General features: G+C 39.1%; 1 protein-coding gene across 1 annotated transcript; it reads right to left on the bottom strand.

Annotated features, from left to right (window-relative positions):
* Positions 1–11,614: 11,614 nt before the first annotated feature.
* Positions 11,615–20,593, bottom strand: rbm7 (RNA binding motif protein 7). Its single transcript, XM_052040003.1, has 5 exons — positions 20,390–20,593; positions 19,704–19,866; positions 16,497–16,587; positions 15,698–15,800; positions 11,615–14,136 (listed from the first exon to the last, which is right to left on the bottom strand). The coding sequence occupies exons 1-5, from the start codon at positions 20,480–20,482 to the stop codon at positions 13,696–13,698; spliced, it is 891 nt and encodes a 296-aa protein (XP_051895963.1). The 5' UTR covers positions 20,483–20,593; the 3' UTR covers positions 11,615–13,695.
* Between the last annotated feature and the right edge of the window lie 747 nt (positions 20,594–21,340).

The following is a 21,340-nucleotide window of genomic DNA, read 5'->3' as shown; positions in this document are numbered from 1 at the left end:
CCTGAACGGGATTGCACTGGCTGTCACCACATCTTTCACCAGCTCCCTCCATTATTGCATTAACCCTGCTCACTGTCACAATGCCTGGTAGAATCAATGCTATTTATCTAATTATGTTACTCATTCACAGATTACCATCTGCTAAAAATTTTAGAGAACCTTTTAATTCTTTATTTAAACTCCCACCACTTACAATCACAAACAGTAGACAGATTAGTCAGGTGACAAAGGTGTCAAAATCAATGAAAATTTTAGAATATTAAAGAATTCCAAAACCATTAAAAATTCATCAATTCATCAAACAAGGAAAACAAAATTAGTAAAGCATTTTAAATAAAAAATGAAGACACAAAAAAAACACTTAAAGCATTCAAATAAACTCAAGCAATTAAAAGAAATCTATAAATACTAACGCTTACCTTAATCCACTGCAGTCATTCTCCTCAGGATGGCACAGTGATGCAGCTAGTAGAGCCACTGCTTCGAAACACTAAGGACCCAGGCTCAATCCTGACCTCGGGTGCTGTCTGTGTAGATATTGCACGCTCTCCTTGTGACAGCGTAGGTTTCCTCCAGGTGCTCCAGTTCCCTCCCAAGGATGTGCAGGTTGACAGGTTAATTGGCCACTGTAAATTGCCCCTGGTGTACAGGCGAGTGGCAGAATTTAGGGGGAGTTGAGAATGTGGGGAGAATGAAAAATGGGGTTAATGTAGTGTGAATGGGTGGCTGAGGGCTAGCACAGGCTCGATGGGACAAAGGGCCTGTTTCCGTGCTGTATTCTCACTGCCTCGGTAAAGCAGCCAGCATAATCAAAGACCCCACCCACCCCGGACATTCTCTCTTCTCCCCTCTCCCATCTGGCAGAAGATACAAAAGCCTGAAAGCGCGTATCACCAGGCTCAAGGACAGCTTCTACACCACTGTTATAAGACTATTGAATGATTCCCTAGTACAATAAGTTGGACTCTTGACGTCACAACCTACCTTGTTATGACCTTGTACCTTATCGTCTATCTGCACTGTACTGTAACACTTTATGCTGCATTCTGTGATTGTTTTACCTTGTACTACCTCAATGCACTGTGTAACGAATTGATCTGTATGAACTGTATGCAAAACAAGCTTTTCACTGTACCTTGGTACAAGTGACAATAATAAACCAATTCCAATAAACCAATTCCAATGACTCTATGGTTCCTCCTTTGAAATCAATCCAACCTGTCACAGGTCGTTAGAGTGGGTTCCCCTTTGTATGTGGTGATGAAATGTTGTAGCTTCATTTTCTGACACAGGATTAATGCAGAGGCCAATGATAACCTGCAGGTGGCAAAACAGCACTAAACAGTTGTCAACAAATATAGCATGCATAGAAATCGCAAACTGCCTAACAGTTACAAAAAGAAATCAAGCCAAATATGAGCAGAAATGTTGCATTCTCTGCAAAAATGAGCAAAGTCAATTTTGAGAAATCTGAATAAGATGTTTTTTCCAAGCAACATATTTGTTTTGAAACAAAGACAGAACATGCTGGCAGCACTTGGCAGGTCAAGCAGCATCAATATGAAGAGAAATAGAGTGAACGTTTTGGGTCAAGGATCCTTCTTCAGAACTGGAAAAGTAAGAAAACAAGCGTGTTTTAAGTTGCAGAGACAAGGCAGGTGGAATGACTGCAACAGAGTTCAGACGAAAGTGACCAAGGTAACAATTACAGGCAGAACCCGGGTTACAGAAGGATCCCATTCCTGAGAACTGTCCATGAGCTGACTCCTCCATAAGTCAGAAACATCTGTTTTTCATAGCTACCCATATTGTATCGCTCTGCAGACCCTTGCTATAATACTTCTATTTCATTGAATATTCACCCAAACACTACCCATAATTAAATTAATGGAATATATACTGCATCCTGTTACCAATTAAATAGAATACTTCAAAGTATTTTTATTATTATTATATTACTAGCTTGAAAATGCTTTAAGAATGTATGGGAAAATTTGGTAAAGCCAGATTTCTATAAGTTATGTCATCAGTAAACTGGGGAGCCACTGTATTTTACAAACCAGCATTGGGAGACAAAAAAGTGAAACAATTTGAAACAGAAAGGTATAAATTGAAGTCAAAGTCAAGTTTATTGTCATATACCCAAGTACATGTATGTACAGCTGCAATGAAAAACTTATTTGCAGCTACATCAGGGAGGAGGTACAGGAGCCTGAGGACCCGCACTCAATGATTCAGAAACAGCTTCTTCCCCTCTGCCATCAGATTTCTGAATGGTCCGTGAAGCCATGAACACGACCTCATTTTCCTTTTGCGTTATTTATTTATTTATTGCGATTTATAGTAATTTTATCTCTTTGCACTGTACTGTTGCTGCAAAGCAACAAATTTCATGTCATATAAGTCAGTGATAATACATCTGATTCTGATTCTGATCACAGGACATAACATCAGATAAGCAGCATTCACAAGAAAAACATAAATTAAACATATATTATACACAATTTTGACAAGAAAGAACAAAAAAAGACAGAGTGCATTGTAGTGCAAAGTGATCAAAGTGGTCATAGTGTTGCTCTACTGGGGTAGTGATTAGGGTTGTGCAGGTTGGTTCAAGAACCAAATGGTCAAAGGGAAGTTCTTGGATCTGGTGGTGTGGGACTTCAGGCTTCTGTACCTCCTGCCTGATGGTAGCTGTGAGAAAATGGTATGGCCCGGATGGTGGGAATCTATGATGATGGGGATGTTGCCTTCTTGAGGCAGCAGCACATGTAGATACTACCAATGGTGGGAGGGACGTGCCCATGATGTAATGGGCTGAACCCACTACTCTCTGCAGCTTCTTACGTTCCTGCACATTTGAAATACCGTACCAGACCACGAAGCAACAGTACATCTGTAAAAGTTTGTTCGGTGTAGATGTATTCGGTGACAAGCTGAACCTCCTTAACCTCCAAAGAAAGTAAAGATGGTGGCGCACCTTCCTTGTGATTGCATCTATGTGCTGGACCCAGGACAGGTCATTCGATATGTTAAAGCCCAGTAACTTAAAGCTGCCTACTCTCTCCACCGCTGATCCCCCCAATGTCAATTGGCACATGTTCACCCTCTTTCCCCTTCCTGAAGTCAACAATCAGCTCTTTTGTTTTACTGACGTTGAGCAAGAGGTTGTTGTTGCGGCACCTCCCAACCAGGTGTCCTACCTCGCTCCTGTACGCTGACTCATCACCACCTGTGATTTGCCCAATAACAGCTGGATCTGTGCAGAGAGAGAAATAAGAGAGGGTTTACCTGAAATTGTTAAATTGAATATTATGTCCGGAAGGTTATAACATTCCCAGACAGAAAAATAGAAGTTGTGGTAATAGAAGTTGGTGCTGAGATGTTCAGTTGGTCCACCAGATGCAGTGAAACAGGATCCTGGCACCGAAGTACATACAACATAAGGTTGGCTGTACTTTCGTGATAGCACACTAAAACCCATCAGAAAAGATTATAACTTAGACACTGCAGTCCGTGAAATTTTAAAGGCATGATGGTTTTGTCACTAGCAAACATCCTCTCTGGTTTTGAAAAGTAACACTTGCATGTATAACATCTCATTCAGAATATAATTATTGTTGGAGATTTTAAAAATATCTTCATTTTTTGTATTTTCTTTCTGATTCCTTTATCTCCTACCTTTGTTTTTCCTCTATTTCACTTTTTAAGCTTGATTTTCACATTGAAAAAAATATTCAAAGATGTATGATTTTTGACACAGTGAGAGTGATTTTAACCTCCCAATGGGCGGGTTGGGGTGGAGTTGGCAGCAGCAACATGGAATGGTGGGGAAAAAATTCAAGGTGCAGGTCAAGGGATCAGACATGTAGAGGGTGCAGTTAGGAACAGGGGAAATTGGGGAGGGTGATGTAATCTCCTCACTTACCTGCAGGTCTCCAGGTTGGCACACAAGGTCATGTTCTCCTGAGACCAGTTTCCAATCTGAAAAATACTAGTGCCGTGTGATTGAATTTCTCAATAATTGTTCCTTGGACTGCTCACACAATTCTAAGGTTCCCTATAGAGGTCACGGTGCTTCTAATGACTGCAGCTTCAAATTCAAATACCCATTGAAAGGCAGTAAAGAAGTTTAAATGCATTGAATGGTTGGCAGTGTTCATTCAAGTCTTACTACAGAATCTGGCCCTGATATAACAGAAACATACAGAATTTCCATATTCTGGTAACAAATGCAATTTGATCTCGCTCTCCTTGGTATTCACTCCACTAGTCTAATCCGTTAGATTGAAATTATGTGAAATATCAGCATTTGTAAAGGAATGTCGTAAAATCTTATAACCTGCCATATAAGCTGAAACATAAATCTGACCTGTCAGTACACATGCTCCATAACCCATCATTTAATGTCAAGGTCTTTCTGTACAGTGATGGGAAATTTAGTTTCAATTAATACAAATGCTGAGGCCAACTTGTATTGCAGACTGCTGACTGCCCAAAATAAAATAACCTGGAGCATGAATAGCTGACAGAACAGTTTATTGTCACTTAACAACATGATAGCTTTAAATCCAAGTACCGTGGCTGTAAAATAGTTATTTTATAAAGTTAAGCAATATCTTTTGTTCCAGGATATTATTATCCAATGTTAGCAAACCAAAATCACCACTCTCCTGTATTCTCTGTCTTTACTTGTTCATATATTTTCCAAAAGTTTTATTATACTCATCTTTCTATATGGGAATGAAGGGTTAAACTTTGGATATGCAGTGCTTCAAGAATCCGCCAGTAATGACTTAATTCCATATTCTGTCCATCCAGTGAGAGATGCGAAACAACAGTAGCAAATATTAAGCATTCAGTGAAGATCATCATTGCTTGGATTAGAGGCATTAGGCAGCACAGTTATTTCAAGGTCTTTACTTGGAACTAATCAGCTCACTATTAGTATTCAGAATGCACAATGTTGAAATGCAGCAACTTTGGGAATATCCTCAGTGTTTAGTGAACATTGGAGCTGAACGCAGCAAAGGTTTTTTCTACGTTACGGTTTACCTCTGTTGCTCAGAGTGCAGCTGTAATTAATGTGATCGAAAGATTAATAAGGTGTTCATCTATTTCACTGATAAATATTTAAACAGAACATCTCAGAAGGGTAAATTCTATTAATACAAGATCATTTAAAACACCCCCTTGTTGTACAGACTATTTATTATATAATTAAAAAAAAACTACATTTCATTTAGGGGACATTTTATGGGTAACAGACATCAGCTGAGGAGTTGACATATCAAAGGTATTATACTGCCTCTGTATTTACTTATAAAGCATAATTGCTCATTTATGCAATGGGGATGCACCAAAAACTTCTTACTCGAGATTTAAAAGCTTAATATTTCTCTCTCCTCTACCTTCCTATTTCACAAATTATAGTGCATGGAGCAGCCTGAAGTGTTACTGTGATGAATGGAAGGAGTACTTTACACCACTTGTTAAAATGCAAAGCACTGACATTTTAGAACATTTGATGGAAAATCAAACAGCTGTGAAAAGTATTCCACAGTTCAGACAGCATTTGTGGAGAGGGAAGCAGTTAATATTTCAAGGCAATGATTTTTTATCAGAAAGATGTCACAATTTCTTTGCATCAATGCAAAATTAGAATTCCCCTTTACAGGTTCTCATGTTTAAGTTTCTCAATGTTGCAACATATAGTCTGAAATGAAATCGTGTTCTTAACAAGCTTTATTGTGAATTTCCTAGTTTCTGATTTAATATTTTATTGCCCCATCTTGCAGAGCCTAAATAGCATATTTTATAAATGTGTTGTATACTTCCAATGTGTTGTACATTTCCTGTAGACACTTATTTGTTGGGGGATTTTCATTTTCTTTCTTTATATTAATCTTGTCTGTACATTTCTTTGCTACATTCCCTTTAGTGCTTTCACTGTTGAAATAATTATCATTTTACCAAATCATTCATTTTGTTTCAGCAAATGGAAATCAAAAAACTGCAGATGCTGGAAATCCGAAATAAAAACAGAAAATGCTGGCAAGACCCGCAGCATCTGTACAGGATTTACCAGAAATTAATAAGGAGAGGAAAACAGGACTAATTTTTATTTGTCCCCTATGATGTGCTCAAACCATTGCAACACCTGTCTAACCAATCTAGCAGAGTTGCTTAAAAGGCAAAAGTAAAAAAATCAGACCGGGGACCTCCTGATAACCATTCGGTTTCACACTCTTTTTTAGTTAATTGAGCCAACTTGAAAAAAAACAGACAGGAGATGGCATCTGTACTGGTATCAATCAAGTATAAACCGTTATTTCTTCAAAACGGTAAACGTTGAAAGCATGTGCAGTAATAAAAACAAGTACATCAATTCAGATGCTCATAATTGGGTATGTTAAAATTGTCCCAAGTTTTGGTTCAATTTTTCGGGACTGTGACTTAAACCTCACCCATGCGAAGAACTCCATGCCTCCAAGTGCAGTTAATGGAAAATTTTCCAAGCAACATCTTTGGAAGAGACTGCCCTCTGGTGGCTGATCATGTTCTTTGCACCCTTCCGTTTTGCAAAAATATCTGGGATGCCTGCTCAATTATTGAATCTGTACCTTTCAACTTAAGGTAACAAATGAGTTAATACCCTCATTTTGATACAAGTGGCTTGGAGTATTTTGCAAGGCACTAACTAAGATCAGGGCACTCGGATCAGACCAAATTCCAAAACCAAAAGAAAAACGTGACTGACAAGAGTCAGACAACTAGTAACCTTTTTTTTGTCTTTAGAAGAAAGGAACACTCCATCTTTTTTCTGATACGCTTTCCACTGTTTCACTACTGCTAGGTGCACCTTTTTCCTGGGCTCTAGCTACTAATTTGAATTCAGAGTAAAATCTCCTATAAATAGCAGCGTAATGTTTTTGCTAGCAATATGTCACTGACCCTCATTAAAAAGACATTTTTTGGTAGGTTATCTGATGTGCTGTTGTTGGATAGTTTACTCAAATCACTTAAAAATACATATCTATTGAGATGCATTCACCATTTTGCTGCCAAAACCTAGGGTGACATTGTAATATTCTTAGCTCCAGCTAATTACCTCAGCAGACAATTGGGTATAAATAGTGATGTTTCCTTTGTCTATGTCATAAAGTACTTAACTGCACATCTGAAAAATTGATTAGTTGCACACCTATACAGATAAATTTAGACAGTGAATATTATCTTTGCTGCTTACTAAACAAGTCAACATGTCTGTCAAGGCAAATTTACTCCAATTGCATCTCCACATCTTCTCCTTTGTTTGCCAGTCTCTCTTCAGTTATAAATATTATGTTCTTTGATCTATATCAAGGCAAACATGTCACAGTTGTGCTGTAAAAGGCAATACAAGAGTAGGAGTACAGAAGGAAGCTCAGCCTCGTTTCTACTCGTCACCACCAGTAATCTCCAATAAGTACTGTGATATGAAAATTGTTTGCCAGACAGTAGAAAAAAAATTCCTGTGTTCATCAAAATACAAATCCGCGTGTCGTCTGCAACACTGAAGCATTGTGCCCAACGTATCACTCCTTCAAAGCAATTGCACCTATAGCAGTGCGGTAATTAACATTGTGGTAATTAACCCTGAGCTCTGTGCTAAAGCCAGGACTACAGCAGCTGCTACCCATCACACCCAACAATCTGCAATTGAAAGACTCATGAAAATACTTCACACTTTACCTCTGGACTCTCAAACCACAGTGATGCCACTAAACCTTATCTCTGAATGCAGATATTCAAATACAGATAGTATTTGAATCAAGATTGTCGGAGCACATATCAGATTATAAGAAAAATTCTGCTTTGCTCCAATACAATCATGCCAAGTGAATCCACACTGGCAGAGATTTCAGCGAAGCATCTACCCTCATTCCAACCAAATATTTTAACCCACAATGTATAAAAAAAAGCATGTCTTCGTGTGTTAATTCCTTAAAAACATACCCTTACTAACAAAGAAAAATAAACTGCTGGAAGAGTCACAAGTGATTTTAGAGTTCAAATGCAAAGATGCATTTCACTGTGTGTTTCGATGTACATGTGACTAATAAAGAAATCTTATTACTTGCAGTTTTGTAGTCTTCACTGTATGGAGTCTTAGAAACAATGAAAGATCCCAGTGATAGCAATTCTATCAAGCTAACTACTGAATATTTCTCATACAAATGGTCATGATTACTAAGTTCCACCCACTTGTGTGCAATATTTATTCTTTAAAATGCTTGTTTTTCAAATAATCTTTCCCACCTCCACTAAGTAAACAGAGCCAGTTTTTTAAAATAACATTGTGTACCACCATCAGTCTGCTAGAGAAACTCAGTGGGTCAGGACAGATGCAGGGTTTCCACCCGAATCGTCAACAATTCCACCCCCCGGCCCCCCCCACAGCTGCTGCTCAACCCACTGAGTTTCTCCAGCAGATTGTTTGTTGCTCCAGATTCCAACATCTGCAGTCTATTATCTCTCTTGTATACCACCATGTTTTCTATGTGTTACAAAAGTCTTTATAAAGATATATCACAAATATCATTCTTGTTAAATATACAATTACTTGCTCTTCTCAAACTAAAGATAAATGAGGCAGTATTAGTTATTTAGCCACAGCTGGACAACACTACCCCCTAGTGGTTGTTTCTACAAATGCACCCAGATCTCATTCAGACATTGCATCAAAAGAATAAACAAAGTGAGTGTTGGTCCTGTAGAAAATGAGCCGGGGAATTCATCATGGAAAACAACATGGCAGATAAATTGAATATGTTTTTGCATCAGTCTTCACTAAAGAGGACACAAATAGCATCCCAGAAATAATTGTAAATTGGAAGAGAGGGAGGAACTCAGGAAAATTATATTCACCAGAGTAATGGGTAGTGGTATTGAGCAAATCGTTGGGAACTGTTGGCTGACAAGTCTCCAGGTGCAGAAGGACTTCATCCTAAGGTCCTAAATAAAGTGGCAAGAGAGGTAATTGATGCATTGGTTTGCATTTCCATGCAATTGCAGAGATACATCTACCCTATTTCCTTTTTTTCCCCTGCTGAGCAGGGTTCAAGTGAAGCAATTTCCTGTACAGAATTCAGTGCTGATCCTCTCTATATTGGGGAAACTAAACACATATTGTGTGATTGCTCTGCAGAACACCTCCATTTACTCCCAGGGCAGCCTCTAGATTCCAGTCACCTATCACTTTAATTCTTCGTCCCAAACTGATCCAAGTTGCTGTGGCCTCCTACACCTTGTCCAACAAAGCTCAATGCAAGGTCAAGGACTAGCACTTAATACCCAATGATATATTTTGTTATTCACTAGCTTTTACCATCCACTTTCAGCCACCACCACTTATGTCACTCCAGATCTTCACCCTATTACAGATTCCCCTTTCTCTTCACCCCTCCCAAATTCACTATTAAAATTTGTAATTCTGACCTTTCCCAGGTTTTGAGATGTCCACTGTTTTTCAATCCACTGATGATACCTAACCTAATTTCCACCATAGTTTTTATTTCAGATTCCAGCACCTGCAATATTTTGCTTTGCCTTATCTTAATCCACAGCAATGGATGATTGAGGAAAGAGCCATACGTGTGTGTTTAAATGTACAGGACTAATTCTACTTTATTCTGATTAAATATCTAGGCAGACTCTCCAGCTACCTAGGCAAGACAGCCAACTATAAATTGGTATCTTATGAAAAACCTCTTTCTACCCGAATCCAAGAGATGCAATTTAGAAATATTGCATTCACCAGGAAAACAAGGATAGCCTTAGCAACAAATTTACTGCCTCAAGCCACACTGCTGTTTCCATGTTTAAAGTATGCTTGATCTCAGATGAATTCGTACCTGAAAGATGCTAATGCCTAACATTCTATCTGCCATCACATTAAACTACTAAAGGAATTAAAAGCCAAGGATACATATTACATACCATCATTACTATTCATAAATAGGCAGTTTGAAAACTTAAAATTTCAATCATTACTTGACTAATTGGTTTAATTCAGCAGCTTTTCTTGTAAAGTGTGCAAGGTCTGAAATCCATATGAATAATAAACAACAGGGATTAGAAAGTTGGTAATGGATGACATTTAAATCTGGAACAATATTGGAATACAGAAATGATTGTGAAGAATTTCATGGACTGTTTATAACTGCCTAAACATTGAGTCAGTTCCCGGACTGCCATAATGGATTAAAATTCATGCAATTTTAACACTGGCAAAAGATGCAGCCTTGGGGAATGGGGTAAGAAATAATGCATTTCCATTAAGGCTACAAACAAGAACATTCATTATTCAGGACATGATGCACTCTTAATAATTACATGTAGGTGAGGATTCAGATTAACATTGGGATTCAGATGCAGATCATCTTTCCTCTCATTCACAAAGTAGCAAAAATAAAATAAAAACAATGATCTGTTGCTAATACAATTTGCAAAGTGAAGAACGTCAAATGGTTCTGATCCTAATGATCTACTTAAAACATTGGCCATATTTAGTAGCTAATTATAGATCAATAGCATCTACAGATGGAAGACCAAACACTTGCAGCAGGGTCTCTATTAACAGAATTTTGCAACTCTAGATTTACAATTGTAAAAATTTGACTATGTGCATTACAATGGCTTTTAAAATTGCTACCCAGAAAGTTGTACAAGCAGGACATTTTCAAGAGAACCATACTGCAAATCCAAACCAACCTTAAGCTGCCATAATTGGACACAACTGCAAGCTAGAATTTTTGTTCTTAATGAGAAAACCTTTGCATCTAGGTCTACAAGCAAAACAGTGATCAGAAGAGTTTTGTTGAATTACTGGACTCAAGCTAGAGCCTGAATAGTCTGACCCAATTTAATATTTCTCAAAGGACCTGTATCCAAATTTAGAATACATCCAAGAGCAGGAGCTTTCAGCCCTTAAATGTCTGTTCTGAATTTCATATTTCCCTTCACCCATTTCTCCCCACCTACTTTTTTTTTAAATATTAAAACCCCAAAGAAACTAATTACACTGCCAAGTCTGCGATGTATTCCTTTCAAGTTTATGCATCCTTCCCACAATGGATCCCCAGAGATGTGCAGATTTAACGGAGGCTTCGCATGGTTGTGACAAACTTCTCATTTCAGCAGCTACAGAACATTAGTCCTGTTTGAAATGGTCCAGTACAGGAGTGATACTTAACCATATATCCATAAATGTTATTGCACCCCTGCTGTTACTGGCTATATATCATTTCAAAGAAAATTAGGTCAAGCCTACTTTTAAAAAGGTAAATGTGGTTGGATAATGCACTGGAATCCAAATGTCAGTATAGCATCCACATCTCTGAAATTCTACACTTCCTGTGCCAGTCTATCCTCCACAAATTTGGATCGATAAATTTAGTCTTGAGTTAAGACTTATGAATTTATATTACCCAAAACAGTGAAGCTGATCATTTGTTCCAAGGGGACTACATCATAATACCTTATTCCCTGGGTTTTAAACTTCCATGTGTTCAGCCCAAAAGCTGCTTTGAAACTGACAATAGATCACAAGATAATAAACTGAAGCAGAAAATAAATTTTGACTATAGCTTTATGTGGTACATGAACAATGGCAATTGACATTACAGTACATTGTTGGTGTATAGTAAATATCAAAGCTGTCAGAACTCAAACCACAAACAGATTCTATTAAAATATTACACAAACTGTACAACAGCTAAATAATTTTAAGCAGGTACAATTTTTCTTAGTACTTAAAATTGTGCAATCTCTTCAAGTTACCTTTTCATATCACTCCAAAGAACCAGGAATAGTAAATTAGAAACATACATTTTTACTCCCCCCCCCCCCCCCACCACAAGAATTGTTAGTCTATAGAAGGGTTAAACAGCCAACACTTCACTGGAAAAATTCTAGTCCTTTTGAAAAAGAGTCATGTTCTGCATTTCTTCTCTCCCCAAAAAGAGACATTAAAAATTTATTTTCAAAAAAATTGCTTCATTTAGGTTACAAAAGTCTTCATGACACCAAAAATACAAATTTCTTCTTCATATGCAGATAAAAATACGTACAAAACAAATCTCAATGAATTGGAGAGCTCAGTTTTGGGGGAAAACAAATTAGAAACATTTAACTAGATACAATTACCTTAAATGCAAATCTGATAAATCTTTAAAAAAAAGTCAGTGTAATAGGAAATATGTGCAGTCTACTATCAGAATTTACCTGCCCTAGAAACTATTACCCACACATCCTTACTCCAAACCTCCACTGCTTTAAGACAGTAAAGGGAGATTAAACAGCTCCCATTTATCTTCATACATACTGGAAAAACAATTAGGCAACTTGGAAGGAAAACAGCAACAATACAGGAGCAGGTGCCATTACATTTGCTTGTTTAAGGATGGGGACCAATGCCACATGTTAGCTGCATGATGTTAAATATTCACCAGGATGAGCAAAATTTAGCCATTCCTTGTCTCCCACTTCCCAAACTGTTAAACTAGACTCAACTTAGGAGCAAGCTACCTTCCAATGTAAAGCTGAGAAACTGTCAAATTCAAACTAGTTTAAATTCTTACAGGTCTTCACTTGTTGATCCTTAAAAAAAAAAAATTAGGTCCTTCACACTTAAGAGTTGATCCTTTAAAATCATGTCCTTCCCACTCAATCATTCAATACCCACATTTTTATTCCATTTTAAAGCAACAATTTATATATATTTTTGCAGAATGACAGTAGCATGGAGAATTCCAGTCTATCAGGCACTGGTCATGGTCCCGAGAGCAAACCCCTTGAGATTAACTGTAACTTACAAATACTGAAGAACTCAATTGACTTGGCTGGAAGCTCTAATATTCACTGAAGACTGGGCAGGTGCAGGCAGTTAAAGGACTTTTTTTTTAAAAATGCCCACACATTGGAAGAATAGTGACATTGAGGTATGCATGGGAGACAAACTGAGCACCTGATTCAAGATTCATGATTGAGCACTGCTACTCATTTATTCAGAGGTTGGTCATTACCCTCAAGAAGCATTAGAAGGTAAAATAAGAGAGAAAAATCTGGCACAATGCTGATTTATACAATCAATATAAAAAATCCAGTGCTATTCTTTGCATTAGTACTCAAAACTATTGTATTTGCATCACAATTAAGTTTCTACTCACATGCAATATAAACAAGATACAAATCATTCGCAAGTTATATGCTCTGTTGTACATAATACTTTAAAAATGGAAACTGAATTCCAATATGGGCACATCATGCACTGCAGAACAAGCACTGCTTGATGACAGATCAGGGAATCAGAGACAATTTATGAGCTAAATGTAATGCAACACAACTCCTTCCCTCTCATCCTGAGGAATGTGTAGAACAAGGGAAGCTTGTAAGTACTACTGAGGCAGAGACTGGCACTAATGGAAAATGGATATTTATATATACATTAAGGGAATTGGATTATATGGACATTACTGGGTAAATGACAAATTAATATAGACAAAGGAACCTTTTTTAAACTTCTGTACAGGCATCACAATTTGCACATCGTAGAGAAAATAATGCATCTTTTCTTTTAAAAAACAACTTCAAATTCTAATCTACAAAGGGGAAATTGAATTGTTAACTCCCATAATCCAACATTATGTCAGTTTATTGCCGATTGCTTCGACGTCTCCCACCTCTGGAGTACTCTCTTTTAACTTTGTATTCATACTCCCAACTTCTGCTGTGATGAGAGGTTTGGTCTTGTCGATAGTCAGACTCACGGTTTCCTCTGTAATGCCAGTCTGGATTGTGATCCTGGAAATGAGCATCTCTGGTATAATGACCATTGTCTGACTGATAGGAACTATATGGTTGTTGCCTTTGGGCGCCAGATGGTTTTTCTGAATGCCACACAGTACGTGAATTTGCACTGGATGACCGTGACTGCACAGAGGTGCCAAAATTCTGAGGTGCCATTTGCAGGTTAGAAGGCATTCCTCGATTTGATTGCTGCAGTGTGGAACGGTTGTTGGTGCTTGTATGTTGTGCTGAGGGATTGTAATTCTGCTGCCCTCCCCTGGAATGCTGCTGCCACATGTTGTTTACCTGAGAGCAAAATCAAAACAGTTTAAAATCAGCAAGGTGCCAAATTAGAGACAAAAAACCAGGCTCTCAACCAATCTAAGGAAATTGAAATCCATTCCATTAACAGGTGAACTGACAAGACATTTAAACTAATTGGAATAAAAAGCAAGAAAAAACAAGACATCTTATCAACAAATAGTAATGAACTCAAAGACAAGATGATTAATTCAAACTGGATAAAAACCCAGAGGGAAACGGATATCAGAAACAAAATCCAACTCTGGGAGAAAGAGCAGAAGTGGAGTTAATTGGACAGCCCTTTTTAAAAAAAAAGGGCACCAGCACAGGAATGAAAGACAAAAATGCCCTCTATCACAACAATGCTAAATTTAAAATTCCAGCAAAACAGGGGAAAAGAGAATTTCTCATGAAAATTCTGTATACATAAATGAAGCTACTTTATTAGTTACTGGGCAGAAGCAGCAAATGACAACATTGGTTGCACGTGTTGTATCAGAATCATGAAATTAAAAAAAGATTGTTTTGGTATTCATCTCAGGCCTGGCATAGACCATATAAACCATTAGATCCTGCTTACAAAACTATTAAAAGATCTGAAATGGTAGATAACCACCAGATGGTTTCCTTCCACTACTTGCATCCTTCTCAAACACCTATCCCCAAACTTTTCCCACTTCAATTAGCAAATTGGATAAGGAGCACAAGAATTTGGTATTGGTATATTATTGTCACATATACCGAGATACAGTGAAAAGCTTTTCTTTTGCATGCCATTCAGGCAGATCACACCATACACAAGTAGATTAATAAAAAGAAAACAAAATGCAGAAAATAGTGTTGCAGTTACAGAAAAGTGCAGGGCAGGTGAGAAGTGTAAAGGCCACAACAAGGTAGATTGGGAGATCAAGAGTTCATCTTTTAGCATTCGAGAGCCCATTCAAGAGTCTGGTAACAGTGGGATAGAAGCTGGGGGGTGGGGGAGGAGGTGGGGAGGTGTCCTTGATTATGTTGGTTGCTATGCCAGAGGCAGTGGGAAGCATAGACAGAGACAATGGAGGGGAAGCTGATTTTCATGATGGATGGGCTGAGTTCACAACTCTGCAATTTTCTTTGAGTCTTGGGCACAGCAGTTGCCAAACCAAGCTGTGATGCATCCAGATAAGATGCTTTCTATGGTGTATCCATAAAAATTGGTAAGAGTCAGAGTCATTAGGGACATGCTGAATTTCATTAGCCTTCTGAGGAAGTAGAGGCATTGGTGTGCTTTCTTGGCCGTAGTGTCCACGTGGTTACACCAGGACAAGTTGTTAGTAATACTTACAGCCAAGAACTTGAAGCTCTCACCCATCTCCACTTCAGCACCATTGATACAGACAAGGTAGTGTTGTCATCAAGACTGAACTCTTGCTCTCCTCCCTACTTTCCCCTGCCCACCAACTCAAATTTCCTCCGAAGCACTATGCCACCCACATCTCTTTACTGTTAAAACTATTCTAAAAATGAAATTTATTCCAAGAAACTCCAGATGAATGTATTTTTGCCATAAACCAAATTCACTTACCATGACCTGCCTTTGAAGATTATCAGGTGTAGAAAATGACCTCTGCACCAATTGTGGATTTGTAAACATTGGAAATCCCTGATTATCCACTGCCCGATCAAACCTGTCAATGGTTACAAAGGAGTGGGAGGGAAAAGAGAAAAGAAAAAAAGAATAAAACACAAAGTAACAGACATTTTAAAACTGCTGAAGTCAAACCAGAGCAGTACAAGTGACTGGTGCACTGCAATTTAACAACCACATTTAACAGAGTTCCTTCTCAGTTGCCACTGAATGAGACCAACTACCTTGTTTGAACCAGTAGCATTCTTCTCATCTCTAACAAGTATACAAGCAAAAAGTCCTGCACAGTTAAATGATCATAGTCCAAAACTGAGAGCCCATTTTTACTACAGAAATGTACAGTGTGTGAAATGCAGAAAACATGTTTTGCCATGTAAAGACTGAATGTGAATGTTGGTAGCCAAAATTCACTCGATTAAACAGAAATACTGTGACCATATGATTGATAAAATCTAGAATTAGAGATTCTAATCCCTATCTCAATGTGCACTTTTTAATGCATATAATGCAGGGACCAGACTTTTCCATACAATAACTTGTATTTGGCACAATACCTTCTGCAATTTATTTTGGACTTGGAAACCCAAGAAACCAAGAGTATTCAAAATCCAATTTCTGACAATTTAAGCCACATATAACCAACATACTCAAATGGATTAGCTGGTTTCACAATTTTAAAATAAAGTACCAACATGTAGACAAAACAAAAAACAGAATAACTAATCAAAGCTTTTACCGGTTATTATTGAACTGGTTAGTCTGGTAAGGCCCAAGAGAAGTAGTTGAATTCTGAGACTGGCTTCCTTCTCGAGATTCATGAGAACTACCTAGGAAGGGAACAAAGGACTTATTTGCAAATGTCTGTTTCAAGTACAAACAACAATTCAATTTAACATTCCTGCCTTAAAAAGAAAGACATTTAAAACTATGGCAATTTGTTTTCCCATGAAGACCTTGCATTTATGTTCTTTTCTAGATTTAAAAACACTGCTGCTCACATTGCCCTCTTTTCCTCAAATAGAAGTATCATCTTCACTTCAGCTAAAAACCAAAAGCCAGAGACCTGTTCTTCAGGTTAGTAGTGACAGCAATATTATTGCCCATTTCAATAGCATTTCCCAAACTTGTGATCAATACCATTAAAAAAAAGACAAAGGGAGCAAAGTCATACAGAAATACCACCAATTTCCCTCCCAGAGTCTAAATCTTTCCCGCCACTGGGTCAAAATGCTGGAAGACTTCACATAGTACTTTCACCAGATTGTTTCTGAATCCCTGCAGCCAATACCCACTCATGTACCTTGCTTAACACTTAGAATGTGTTCCTATGAACAAGAGCACTCACGGAATCAGCTAAATTATAGCATAGAGATACATTACTGAGAATGCTGCCATGGCAGGAACCTGGCATGAACCCCTACTGGGCCAGGAACCTGACAAGGGATCAGCACTCAGCTGGTGCTCCAGCAGCAATGAAACAGTTTTCTGTGGACAGAATGACCAAGACAATGTGCAGTGGCAAGCAGTGCAGTTGCTCTGCACTGATGTAGGGCTCAGGGATACATCCTTATCAGCACAGTGAATGTGGGCCATTGGTGGGGACTAGCAGCAGTGGCACTACATGTGGACCTTAAATCCTCCCTCCTTTAGATCCTGTCGTGTGATGGAAGCTGCTGTCTTCAAGATTCACCTGCATGGCTGAGAGCTCTCTTCACCCACACCCCCCCCCCCCCAATAAAAATGATAAGAAGATCTAAGATGATCATTGAACTGGCCAAGGAACAACCCTGAACCCTGCACCTCAGCACTTAGCAGTCCCTCATGGTAGGCTGATCCAGAAGATAAAGATGCACAGGATTCATGGCAAATTGGTAGTTTGGATTCAGAACTGGTTTGCCCAACAGAAGACAGAAGGTAGTGGTGGAAAGGTGTTATTCTGACAAGGTCCATGAAGAGTCGTGTTCCACAGGGATCAGTGTTGGGACCTCCATTGTTTACGATAATATATATAAATAAATAAAAGGTGACCTCGATGAAGATGTGGATTAGGATATTTGTAGATGACAGAAAGATTGATAGACTTGTGGACAGTGTAGAGGGTTATCAAAGGATGCAGCAGGATATAGACATGGGCAGAGAAACAGAAGCTGGCTTTTAATCTGAGCAAATGCAAGGTGTTGCACTTTGGGAGAACAAACAATAGGGGAAAATGTACAGTTAATAGCAGGACCCTTAACAGCATTGACAAACAGAGGGCTCTTGGGATCCAATTCCATGGCTCCCTGAAAGTAGCAACACAAGTAGATAGGGTGGTAAAGAAAGCATGGCATGCTTGCCTTCATTGAACAGGGCACTGAGGAAAGAGCAAGGAAGCAACGTTGCAGCTACATAGGCCCAGCTATATTGGGTTCTGCATGGAGTTCTGGGCACCCCATTACAGGAGTGGAGGTTTTGAAAGGGTACAGAAGAGATTTAGCAGGATGCTACCTGGATTAGAGGGTGTAGGATACAAGGAGAGGTTGGACTAACTTGAGTTGTTTTCTCTGGAGTATCAGAGGCTGAGGGGAAACCTGAAAGTTTATAAAATTATGAGAGGCATAGATAGGGTAGACAGATTCCTTTTCCCAAGGTAGAAATGCCAAATACTAGAGGACATGCATTTAACGTAAAGGGGAGGGGGCACAGAAAAAAAAAAGTTTAAAAGGAGTTGTGCAGGGCAAGTTTTGATTTTTTTTAAACAGAGAGTGGTAGGTGCCTGCAACAGGCTGTGAGGGGTAGTGGTTGAAGCAGATATGATAGTGGCATTTAAGAGGCTTTTAGATAGACATGAATATACAGGGATGGAGGGATATGGATCATGTGCAGGCAGAAGAGATTTAGTTTAATTCAGCATTGTGTTCAGCACAGACATAGTGGGCCAAAGGGCCTGTTACTGTGCTGTACTGTTCTATTCTATGTTCTAATAAACCAGCACTTCATTAGATGGCACTAAGGGGCACCAGGAACCTGCTTTGAAAATCTTGTATATGTATCATTACTTAAAGTGACACACCCACTCTATATTTAAAAATAATTCCACTACCATACAAGTACAAACTGTTTCACCTTTAAATAAGAACAAGTTCACAATGATTAAAAAGTAGTTCGCAAAGTGCAGCCTGAGAAGGGAATGAAAGTTACAAAGTTGAAGTAAATTGTCTTTCCCACTTTGAATAATTTTGGTCACTGGAATCTTAGAAACATCAGACTTTGGGTCTACATTTGAATGGGAAGACATGGGGGGTGGGGGGGGGCAAGAAACTGAGGAGTGCACCACAGTTATCAGAGTGAACTAATCATGGAAATAGTGAAGGGGATAAACAAATGAGAATGTAGTAGCATCGTGTTAGAATAGGTGGGAAAAGTAAATGTGGGTGCCCCCTGGAACCCCTCTGCTTCCACTCCCCCTCCAGGATGGCATCCTTCCATCAGGATCAATGTGCAATGGATCATCATTGATTACTTCTCAGTTTCCCCATACTGCTCCAACACAGATTAATATAAAATATAAAATTCAAGGAACAGCCTCTCAACATTAGAGACTTGCAACCTTCTAGGCTCAGATATAAACTTTTTGAATCAAAAAGCACTCTTAACATATCTGCAGGAAATGATTTTATTCTCAGTTACACTTCTAGTTCTTCATTTCTTGTCCCATTTCTATCATCCAATCACAAATAAAAACCACTAACCTCAAGCATTGCTGGCACTCTCCAGCCACCCATCCCCATTCGAATCTGTGTACTTGTTTAAAAGTCATAATCTGGCTAATTAAGCTCTAATGAAAGTTCCACCCCCTTAAAAAAAGGATTTATCTCTCTCACAGCACTATTGAGTATTTCTGTTTATTACACATCTCTAGCACCAAGCGAGTATTTTGATTCGCCATTAAGTTGACCCTTACCTGATCGGAACTGGATTTTGATAGCCCTGCCATATAGCTGGATTCCATTCAGTAAATCCCTTCCGTAATGGACCGACTCCTCGTGTTTAAAATTCACGAACGCGAACTGCTTTGATTTCCCATCCTTATCCCTAGGAATTTTTACCGCCAGGAGCGGACCAGCCTGGCAAACGAAAACGAAACGAGTGGCACATTCTCAACGGGATTGGGCAAGTAAAATGAAAGCTGCCGGGGAGGGGAAGAGAAATAAACTGCGATTCAAGGGAAGCAGCCAGATTAAAATGGAGTTCAAACCGCACAGCTGAAGTCTGTGCAACAAATAAATCTGCAGAAGAGAAAATAAAATTAGTCCTAGAGTTGACAGTGCGAATAAACCAAATCCCGCCAGCAGGGCAATGACACTGCCAGGACGGCGTCTGCTGCTGATTAGATAGAAACTTTGCGGGAGTTTCGTTACAATTTAAACTGTGAGCGCCGGGCAACTTCGCCGCAGCACAAGGGAAAGCGGGTACTTCAAATCGTGTAGTTAAGACGAAGGAAAAGAAGAAATCCACCTCGAGATGTGACCAGTCCCCCCGTCCCTGAGTACCAGAGCCTCGGGGGAGCGACCTAGGCGACCCAATGAGCCGAGCAGCGACAGGCCTCGATAGGCCGCCGCCGCCACACCACCCCTGCACCTCCCTCACCTGGAGGAACAGCTCGAACAGAAGCTCCTCCGTCACTTTCACGTCCAAGTTCCCAATGAATAGCGACTTATTCGCATCGTCCGATACGCCCATGTTGGCTGCAGTCTGGCGCCCACGCGGTACCGACGGTCCAAACCAGTTCACAATTCCGATTAAGGCGCCTTTTCAAAGCGGCTCCTTCTTCCCCCTCCCCGCCCCTTTCAGGCCCCGCTGGTTTCGTCACCCGCGCAAACTTCCGCCCCGCCAGCCTCGATCTCAGACAACAACCTATGCTGGTTACACGAAGAGAGTACAACTTGTATACCTGCACCACAACATTTTGACAGTGTATTTACCAGTATTTAGATGCAAGTATTGTACTCCATATCAGCATCTAAATACTGGTAAATCCTTGATTTCTTTATAATATATTCACAGGTATACACTTACTAACTTTTTTTAAACCTAAACGAAGAACAAAAAATATTGGAACCATAAAATGCAGATTAGGCTGTATCTGTAGATGGAGAAAGAAGAACAGTTAACATTTCAGGTGAACAGCCTTTTCATGAACCATGCCTCTCTCCCCAGAGAAACTGATCCAACATTTTCTGTTCTTGTTCTAGATATCCAATATTTACAGAATTATGTATTTGTATTTATTGAAAACTATTCTATTAAATATAATTATACATTTAAAAAATAACTACCAGCACTTGGTGATAAAAGGCAGTGGATGATGGTTGAGAGTTGTTTCTGCAATTGGAGGTCTGTGTACCACAGAATTTGTTGTTTGTTAGAAACACAAGACACTGCAGGTGGTGGAATCTGGAGCAGCAAAAAAAAACTGCTGGAGGAAATCAGTGGGTTAAGCAGGATCTATGGGGGCAAAGGGATGGTCAACGTTTCAGGTTGGGACCCCTCATCAGGACTAAGAGTGTAGAGGGAAGATGGTCAGTATAAAGAGGGAGG

The sequence above is a fragment of the Pristis pectinata genome, chromosome 27, assembly GCF_009764475.1.
Source record: "Pristis pectinata isolate sPriPec2 chromosome 27, sPriPec2.1.pri, whole genome shotgun sequence".
NCBI classification, from domain to species: Eukaryota; Metazoa; Chordata; class Chondrichthyes; order Rhinopristiformes; family Pristidae; genus Pristis; species Pristis pectinata.
Note: the sequence above shows the minus strand (reverse complement) of the source record. Positions and strands in the feature narration are given on the sequence as shown.

Coding starts and splice junctions, on each gene's coding strand:
- rbm7 (XM_052040003.1), bottom strand. CDS start 20,482: ATGGGCGTATCGGACGATGCGAATAAGTCGCTATTCATTGGGAACTTG. Junction 19,867..20,389: donor TGTTCGAGCTGTTCCTCCAG/GTGAGGGAGGTG, acceptor TTCGTTTGCCAG/GCTGGTCCGCTCCTGGCGGT. Junction 16,588..19,703: donor CAAAATCCAGTTCCGATCAG/GTAAGGGTCAAC, acceptor TTCCCTTCCTAG/GTAGTTCTCATGAATCTCGA.